General features: G+C 33.8%; 1 protein-coding gene and 1 pseudogene across 2 annotated transcripts; one reads left to right on the top strand and one right to left on the bottom strand.

The window, feature by feature from the left end:
• Positions 1 to 2664: 2664 nt before the first annotated feature.
• Positions 2665 to 4422, top strand: LOC133879854 (pentatricopeptide repeat-containing protein At2g13600-like; annotated as a pseudogene).
• Positions 4423 to 5953: 1531 nt separating this feature from the next.
• Positions 5954 to 8232, bottom strand: LOC133880467 (bidirectional sugar transporter SWEET3-like). Of its 2 annotated transcripts, XM_062319416.1 has the most exons (7): positions 8089 to 8232; positions 7719 to 7762; positions 7578 to 7614; positions 7214 to 7436; positions 6799 to 6960; positions 6391 to 6510; positions 5954 to 6294 (listed from the first exon to the last, which is right to left on the bottom strand). In XM_062319416.1, exons 2-7 carry the CDS (start codon positions 7753 to 7755, stop codon positions 6124 to 6126), a joined length of 750 nt encoding a protein of 249 aa, XP_062175400.1. In that variant the 5' UTR covers positions 7756 to 7762; positions 8089 to 8232; the 3' UTR covers positions 5954 to 6123. The 2 variants fall into 2 exon arrangements, with proteins under 2 accessions (XP_062175400.1, XP_062175399.1); XM_062319415.1 differs by lacking the exon at positions 8089 to 8232 and having other exon boundaries at positions 7719 to 7925.
• Positions 8233 to 10274: the final 2042 nt, after the last annotated feature.

The following is a 10274-nucleotide window of genomic DNA, read 5'->3' as shown; positions in this document are numbered from 1 at the left end:
ATATGATTTGGTCATCCTTGATTTATGCCTATTATTATTCTGATTTTATTCTGATTGCTTAAGACACTGACAAAAGAAACGTATGCAAAGGAAATGTTATAAAATTCTCATTTTATTGATATTAATATTATTATATATTTTAAATGCATTTTCTTACTTTATTTATGTCTATATAACTATATTATGCATGTGATTATCTATTCTCATTACTAGATTGACTATCCTTTTTCAGATTCTTAATTATCGATTAAAATTTCTATTCTCTCCTTGAAAGAAAATCAGGATTATTACAATAAAGCGTTAGAAGCTCTATTTTTGCTCTTATTCTTGATGATTTTTACGATACCAATGATCTTTACTTATTGGGAAAATGTAATAGGTGAATACCAATATTTGATTATCAATCACAAGGATATGATTTAATCACAATTATATGGAAATGTATTCTAACTATATTCGGGCATGCAATCAACTTCATAACCTTCATAACCTTCATATTTTTTTTTAAAATAAATTTTAGTGAGTAAAGAGAGATAAAGAACATTAAAATGGAATTGAAGATGCCTCTTTTTGGCTTCTACAGAGCTCAAAGTAGATGCCTTGCTTGTGAGTTATGTAGGTGTTCAAAAACATGCACTCCACTAAGCTGTTCTGTTTGATATGTCAATGCTCAATGCTGGGAAGAGATTTTGCACATATAATAACATACCTATGCAAGAAGAAAGTTAACAATGATTTAATTATTGAATTTGAAGGCCAACTTTGGGCAATCCTACTATATATATATAATTATTGGGCTCCAAGTACGGGCATATCACATCTCCAAGTAAATGGTGATTGCTCGTGATCGAGGAGCCCTAGCTATCAAAAACCACTCACAGCCCTGTCAGTATGGTTTTCTGCAGAAAATGTAGATAGGTTTTCTGTAAAGGGTTTGTTTGTTTGGGTTGGGATTTGTATAAAAATCTAAAGTACAAGAATAAAAGCAGAAGTAATAAAGAGAGAGTAACATAGAATTTACAAGTGGATCGGTGTTAGACACTTACGTCGATAACTATGAATTAATCATAAGGGTTATATTGTGCTCATTAACTTGTTTGTCTATAATACAAATGTCACTATTTATAAGATTTAGAGTAAATACAAGTATGATAATCAAATTTTTAATATTTGATTACAATTAACCTGCAAATAGAGAATATTTCAATAATAACAAATATAGAATATACGGAAAATATTATATATTTTTCATATATTCTAACATCTCTTTTAAACTCAAGGTGGAAGATTCTGGAAGCTTGATTTTGAAATTGAAAATAGAGACCGATGATGAAGATTAAAGGATGCTACTAGAGGAGACAAGAGGCTAGCAGGTAGAAGGCCAGCGACGACGACAGGTGACAGTTGGTGGTGAAGATTGATAGCAAGACCAACTTGGACCAAACACCAAAAGAGCCGACAACAAACCAAAAAAAAAAAAAAAAAAAAACCGAAAAATGGGCTGACTACCGGTCAAAAATTGAAAAGGGGCCGAAAACGAGCCAAAAACTGAAAAAGGCCGAAAACTGACCAAGAGCCAACAATGGGCAAAAAAACTAAAAACGAAGTGAGCCCCCACTTGGGCTGTTGTCAAGTCGACTCGCGCATGTTGTGTTCTTCTTCTTCTTCTTTTTATTTATTTATTTTTTATGAAACCTACTTGATAGGCTCGGATCTGGTGCATGCAGGAGCACTCTAACCTTGTGAGCTTGGCTGATTTGGGCAGGATACGTAGCAGGGTGCACTGGAAAGCTTGTGAGGCGCAAGAATATGATGTGGTGTGGGTGAATGCAACGTGTTGTTTGTTTGTTTGTTTGATCTTTGGTTTGGTAAGGATAGCAGTATTTTTGGTTTGGTTGATACTGGTTTGTAGTAGTACCAACGTGTTTGACTCGTTTGAGCTAATTAAGTTGCTGGAGAGTTTAAATCATGTGTTGGTGGTTATTAATAGAAATCTTATGCATGAAAGAAAAGAACAAATTGGTAGAGTTTTCGACTTTCCAACGCAACCAAGATTGCTTCTATTTGATGCCAGAATCGAAAGATATGTCAACATTTTACTTAAATGAAAAATTACAATGAATTAATTACAAGAAGAATTCTATCAAACACTAATTAGTACTTACTTTCCTACTCCTCTTAACTACCATTAGTACTTACTTTCCCACTCTTTAACTTTTAATTCCCCATTTTTGTCACAAAATAAGAAGGAGAAAGCAAGCAAAACATTAAAAGAAAAAAGAATTAAAGAAAAAAAAAAAAAAAAAAAAAACACTACACAACAAACAAACATAATCCTAAGGCTTAAAAGATGCAAACAAAAGTGAAATGCCAACTAGTACGCAAATATGCGACCATGGGATATGTCTAACTCAAATATGCAATGTCGGACGACGTATGTGTAATGCAATTTCAAAGCACACAACATGTCTTCCGCTAACTCAAATACTAATCTTCACTCACAAAAACATATTGACTGCACAATTCAAACATTAGATCGACACTCAATGATTTAAAGCACTCTCAAATGCCAAATGTGAGACTTATGCCTGAGAGGTACAAAAATTTAAGCCAATTTTCACAATGGCATGCAAACATGATTTATAAATTTTAAACTACATTTGCATGCTAGTAGGGTATGTGCGATGTAACTTAATGAGTGAGGCTTTGGATGTATTTAAAAGGACGCCATACCGGGATGTTGTGGCATGGACTACATTGATTTCCGGATATATGAGGAGGGAGGATGGGTGTGAAAGAGCTTTGGAGTTGTTTAGGAGAATGAGAGGGAGTAGTGACGTGATGCCTAATGAGTTTACATTGGATTGCGTTATAAGGGCTTATGGGAGATTAGGAAGCCTAAGTGAAGGCAGAGTTGTCCATGGGCTTTTGATCAAATATGGGTTTGAATTTGATCAGTCGATTGGTGGTGCGTTGATTGAATTTTATTGTGGTTGTGAAGCTATTGAGGATGCCAGGATAGTTTATGATAGGATTGGAAACCCATGTTTAAATGCTTCCCATTCACTTATTGCGGGGCTTATATTGATGGGTAGGATTGAAGATGCTGAGCTGATTTTTAATAGACTGATTGAAAAGAATCCAATCTCATATAATTTGATGATTAAAGGTTATGCAATAAGCGGTCAAGTTGAGGAATCAGAGAGATTGTTTAAGACAATGACCCAAAGAACTATATTTTCTTTTAATATATACTATGATTTCTGTGTATTCTAGGAACGGAGAAATTGATAAAGCTTTGGAGCTATTTGAAGAAACCAAAGGGGAAAGAAACCCTGTGACATGGAATTCATTGATGTACGTCAGGTTATATTCAAAATCATCGGCATAAAGAGGCTGTCAAACTCTATGTTACGTACCATGCACAGATTATCAATAGACCGTACTAGATCAACATTCGCTGCTCTATTTCATGCCTGCACATGCCTTGGATCTCTTCAACTAGGACAATTACTTCACGCCCACCTGATCAAAACACCATTTGAATCGACTGCTTATGTTGGAACATCTCTTGTAGACATGTAGTCCAAATGCGGGAGCATCCATGCATGATGCTCAAAAATCATTTATTAGTATCTCTTCACCCAATGTGGCGGCTTGGACAGCTCTTATTAATGGATATGAACATCAAGGAATTGGCTCTGAAGCAATTTCACTGTTTGGGCATATGTTAAAGCAAGGAGTTGTTCCTAACGGAGCTACCTTCATTGGGATTCTGTCTGCTTGTGGTCATGCTGGTCTAGTCAATGAAGGGATGAGAATTTTCCACTCAATGGAAAAATGTTATGGAGTAACCCCAACAATAGAACACTACGCATGTGTGGTGGATCTTCTTGGTCAGCCATCTGCAAGAAGCTGAGGAGTTTATAAAAGAGATGCCTGTTGATGCAGATGGGGTTGTCTGGGGAGCTTTGCTTAGTGCCTGTTGGTTCTGGATGGACATGGAGATGAGTAGGAGAGTGGCTGAGAAGATGTTCAGTTTGGATCCTAAGCCAATATCTGCTTATGTTATTCTGTCTAACATGTATTCTATATTGGGAAAATGGGGGGAAAAGCTGAATTTGAGGAAGAGATTAACAGGCATAGGGGTAACAAATTAAGGCTTCCGGGTGTAGTTGGATTGAGCTGGACAGCAGAGTTCCTGTGTTCTCTGTAGAAGATAAAACCCATCCTCATTGCAATGACATTTATGCTACTTTGGAACATCTAACATCGAATATAAGTTCCATTGTTCAATTTGATTTTTATTTTGATTCTAGACATGCAAATAGTGGAAGGCTAGTTACTTTAAAGCAACATACTCTCATTGAACGATCTGATATTAATTACTTGTGTGATCTTTTTATTTTATTGATTTTTTAATTCTTTTCTCTCTATACTCCCTTTTAGCTCGGGATTTATTTCTAAACTTTGGACTGCTAATAAATTCTATGAAATTTCAAGAAATATGTCAAACTATTGGTTAAGGTTTATCTTCTTCCATATGTATCTGTGACATTTTTTTTTATATTGTTTCTATGTTTTGTTGAAGCATCATGTTATTATCTCTTTACTTTTCTTATTTAGACAGATGCACTTCTAGGACGGCATGTTTCATGTTTTTTCTCTGTTAAAAAAAAAAAAAATGTTTTGTCCAATGTCAAGCTCATTGTACGTAGCAAACTCTGCATCTAGTGACTTGGGTAGGCATAGGCTTTAATTTGTTAAAAAGGTTTCTGGTTGAGTTTTTAAATATGATCATGTTCTTTTTTCTTTTGTCAATCATGTAAGATTGTGTTAGAACTGATTCTTTCAATTGGTTGTGAATTGGTTCAGCTCATGTTACGGGTTCCTGAACAATGGCCGCACACCTTGGTGACATAATATTCTAAATTCAAGCTTTGATGTCTCCTTCCTTCTAATTGCATTGTTGTGAATCATGGGCATATTGGATAATGACAGCTGACTTGCATTTGTTGATGCAGAATGGGTTCTAAGGACATATTCTTTTTTAAAATTATGTTCCATGCAAAGCCAAGCAACATTTCTTTTATTCTTCTCATATCTAAGAATGATGCTAATGGCAATGATGCAAATTAGTTGTTGGTTTTGTATTTTTGGCAAACAAAATCTGCTTATTGTCCTAAGAGGTGAGAGCTACTCTTTCTTTTAAGTCTGTTTAGTGCTTCTGTTTTAGCATACATCTTTTGAAAAATTAAAAATGCAGACCAACTGATATATCTCAGCTGTGAAATCTTTTAAAGCAGATATATGCCCCCCCCCCCCCCCCCCCCCCGGAAAATTAAAAAAAAAAAAAAGAAAAGAAAAAAGATAGAAAAAAGGCTGCTTGCTACTTTTTTGTCCCTTCCATGAGTCAATACTAGAATTCAAAAAGGGCCTTTAGTTTTGAGAAAGAAAAAGGAAGTTATCTTTACACAATTCATATGGATGCTCCGATTAATTTAAGTTCTTCTTTTTGGTGGCTTTATTGACTAAGGGATGGTCTTTGCATAGACAGCGATACTGCTAGGTAATAAACAGGGTTTATCTTGAGCTTAGGTGACTGATCGAGTAGGTATATATGCTGGATCAAACAGCAATTTTTGCTATAATTGTAATTGCAACGAGTTGGCAAATATAATTGCATTTTGGACATATAATGGGAGTTTTATTTTTCAAATCAGTACCTTTTTTTTTTTTTTTTAACAGAAACAAGGAATTGAGTTGAGTTTATTTTGTTGCATGCGTGGTTAAATTTCAAGAATTCATGCATGTAATGGTATAATTCTAGATTTTAACCTTGTTTGAGGAAATTAATATTTAGGAGTTTATTTTACTGCCCTCTTTGTACTTTTGTAGGTTCATTGAAATTTATTTTTTAATGAAATAAAGTTCTCCCTCTGGCAAACAAACCTCTTGGAATAGCACAGATCATTACATAAGATAAAAGACGAAATACACACACATGCATGTACATATACATGCAATATTGATGCATGAATGGTCTTGAACTAAAATTTTTAGAGACCCATCTTCTGGGACACAATAGTGAAATGGATCTTAATCAGATCTTAGTTGATTTTTTCAACTTTTTCCATTAGTACTGTCATTAATCACGAGCTGCAACTGTTTGGACTTGTCATCGTTCTTTTCCATATCCCATTTGTTTGGTTCTTCTATAATACCTCGTTTCCTATACTTGCAGTAGAGCATGAGTTGAAGGATGCCTAAAGGAGAACCAACTAGATTCGGGGCCTGCAAAGGAGTTAGAAAGAAAATCTAAGCGTATGTAAGTTTTACAGTACGGAGATTTTTTTGACAACAAAACTAGAGCTTAATCGTGATACAAACCGTAAGAAATAGATCATGGCTGAGTATTCCATAAGCCATCCAACATGAACTACCAAGGAATGAGAAAAAAGATAAATAGAACGGCATGAATTCCACGCTCTTTGTAAGTATCACTTGCTTCTGCAATAATAAAATGAAGTTAATTATTATATGCGGAGTTGCTGACAGAGCAACAGAATATCATGTATAAGAACTTAACATGAAGCGAAATTGTTTTGTGTACTATAATTTTCACAATATATTCTTCCATGGATTTGAAACATTAATAAAAAAAAGTTTCCACTTCATCTTTTGCCAATTACGATGCTACAGATATATATATATATATATATATATATATATATATATATATATATATATATATATATATCACTTTCATGTAGTAATCAGAAATTAATGATGACTCACCACAACCACCAGTGGAGAACCGTACATTGCTACAGAGGCCACTATTCCTATACTCCCAATAAAAACCTTTCGATGATGGTGATCATGGAAAGCAAGAGCTGAGATGATAGCAGTGGTGCAGAATCCTATGATAACAGTTGTCACCGACACAGCCACCTTCATCTGAACCCTCACGGAATTCATACATCATTAATGCACTCTTCGACTGAATATATGCATGTACTTGTGAAGGATTTAACATGGCAAATAGAAAACCTACGTTTGACGAAAAACATATACAGCATGCATGCCATAAATATCGAAATCAGTACATATGAACTTGAATATCTAATATATCTCATGCCTGCATGGGAATCATAATATATCAAGTATACTGGAAAAACTTTGCTGTTAAACATTGAAATGTGAAACTTGCCTTCCCTCCGTCTGAAGCGAACCAGAAATATATGACAATGAAGGAGAACTCGAGAAGAATCCCCAGGCCATTGGTGGTAACTAGAGGAAGATTTTCCCACCTATGGCTTACCACTGGCAGTCCATACCAAGTATAAAGGAGACAGTTTAATAGTGCAATGATGTAAGGAGCACATGAAAACTCCTCTGTGCTCTTCTTCCGTATGACTCTTGAAAAAGTTAATCTGAAAACAATAAAGAAATCATTGATGGAAAAAGTTGAGTTACTTGATCAAGGATTCAACCTATTTAAGTATTGCTCACTGGAATTAAATAAGATAGAGTCAACTATGAATTAGTAGAATAGCATGTTTAATTGACATTACATGGGAGCTGCATAAAGTAACACAGAAGCAGCATTCCCTGCAGTAAACGCCAGGAAAGTATAATTATAGGAGAAACTTTGGACATTTGGTCGTTCACAATGATTGAGAGCTGAGAAAATAAACAAATTAAGAAGAAAGTACCCATGACTCCGACTGCCAGCCGCAACCTTTCTCCCATGTTTACTCTGGAAGGATGGTCCCAACAATAAGAGTCTGAACAAGTATTTATGGATGATATGTCGACTGTTTAACACTCTTCAGGGGGAAAAAAATAATGGGGTAGACATAAAAAATAATAATAATAATAATAATAGAAAATTGAAAGAAGAACGAGTAGTGTTGTCTGTCTTTGTAAACTTGTTTTTTTTTTTTGAAAGAGTCTTTGTAAACTTGTAGGTGGAGGTAAACAACTTGTACGTTCTAATGTGGAGCTTTTTAAAGCTCCATGAAAACTCTTTGTTAGTTTTTGACATTGAGTAATTATAAAAAACAACAGAAAGGGAATTGCTACCTGTTTTGGTTCTCTGCTGACTGTCAGATGTCACCAGATTTCCACTATATATCCACTTGACAGTAATATCCATCGTGCTATTCGGCAATGCATAGTTATATAAAATATTTGGTATACCAAGTGCTTTCTGCTTTTCTGCCTCCCATCCAGAGCATTCTATTTTCCAATAATGTGTTAAAATACGTTATTAATAGAAGTGCCTCTTGATTGATGATGTTGCTTCCATTTTCATTAAGGCATGGGACTTATTGGCAACTTAACCTATAGAGTAGATTTACTGGGATTATTTTTTATTTTTTTCAAGCATCTGTGTTGAGAATATTCCTTATAGTGAAAAGAACCAAAATGTTTACGAGAATTCAATTTCTCAAAGAACATGTCATCACAATAATTGCAGTGTAACATTATCAGTTGCAAATAATAGAAATTCCATGCAAAGTGACTTGGCTTCTTACTTTTCTTCTTTACTGTTAGGTGTTTAGTGTTGGCAAATTTAGTGTTAAAACAAGTTTGGTTGTAAGTTGTAGGCTTGGAGTTAAGCCAATATAAAAGTTGATCCAAGACATCAGAATTTGAGCTTGTGTATGTTGTCCAGTATAGACCTAGTCGGAGTAAAACAACCATATTTTTTGATTTCGACATCAAATGAAGGCAAACTTAGTAGTGTTAGAAAGCTGACTCAAAATGTTATAACATATTTCGTGAAGAGTTTCATATCAAAATGATTTATCTCATTTGAAGTGCCCCCGCCATAAAATTCTCATGGTACGTCAATATTATAAATCATTCGTAAGAACAATATTTTCTCAAATAAATAATTTGCGTATGGACACCCTGTTACGGATTACAGAAAGTTATTATTCCCATCCACACATCAAAATAGTTCTTAGAACACAGAGAAGAACATTTTAAATGGGAATCGACCTATCTGACTGTAATGCATTTGGTGGTATGCTTTCTAGAGAAGAAATTAAAGTAAATAAGATTTATTCCAATTCAGCTCCTAGTTAAATTAAAGTTGGTTGTACTGGCCGTCAGGTTTTTGGAGGAATTAAATCAAATGACAGGGCACATATTCGAGAAGTCGTCAAAATATGTTAATGATCATGATCTCAGCTTATTTTGGCTGTCTTCCATTCATTTTTGCTTTGGAAGTTCTAAAATTCTATATTCTCAACCCAACATTGGGTTTCTGATGCTTTATGCAGGCTATGCTTCAGTACTTGAATATTCTTCTATATATTATTATTATGTGTGTCTATTTTTAAAAGGTCGGCAACTTTATGGTATTTCTGGTTGCTGCTAATATAGTGTTACAACCTTTATTCTCCTTAATCAGATTGTCACTACTATAGATAATTATATATTTGGTTTTCTAATACTGAAAATTCCATTACCTAGAAGGTTTTGATTGATAATTATAGAATACAGAATATATGTAGTTCTTGCGGTGTTTACAAGCGAATTGAATGATATGTGAGCATTCATGCAGAATATATTCCCAGCTAGAGAAACAAGCCGTGTGCATTTTGTTTGTGATATCAAGCAAAGAATCACCTTGATGTGGATGTTTAAACTCTGCCCTTGTTATAATACACATTTTTAATGCACTTCACAACAAACTTGAAATTCAAGGAATTGTTGAACAATTATCATAGGCTTCAATGTAATGTCCGGGACATTATTTAATAATTAAAGTATAAATTTAATAAATAATTGGTTAAGTTAATTTAGCGTATTTAAAATGCAAGTGAATATTTTTAAAAGACCAAAGTTTATAAAATGGGTTTATCAGGATTAAATAAAAATAAGTCTATTTAGTGTGATAAAATAAAATAAAATGTTTTAATTTTATCTTATGAACTTGTAAATGATAGTCAAGAAAATAAAATGCATGAGAATATTGTTTAAATCCAAAGAAAGGAAAAAAAAAAAAAAAAGAAAAAAGAAAAAAAGAAGAAGAGAAATTAGAAAAGAAAATTGAAAAGAAAATTAAATAAAAAGTTAAATAAAAAGAAAATAATAATAATAAATAAGGGCCTAAAAGGTGTAGAAGGCCTTTTCATTTCGAAAGACAAAAAAAAAAAAAAAAAAAAAAAAGGGGCAGTGTCTGTGTTATTTTTCCAATTTCTTCTAGATCTCTTAGGGTTTTTTATAGAAAAATCATGGTCTATGGAGATCCAACC

This window comes from Alnus glutinosa, chromosome 10 (genome assembly GCF_958979055.1).
Source record: "Alnus glutinosa chromosome 10, dhAlnGlut1.1, whole genome shotgun sequence".
Taxonomy (NCBI): domain Eukaryota; kingdom Viridiplantae; phylum Streptophyta; class Magnoliopsida; order Fagales; family Betulaceae; genus Alnus; species Alnus glutinosa.
Note: the sequence above shows the minus strand (reverse complement) of the source record. Positions and strands in the feature narration are given on the sequence as shown.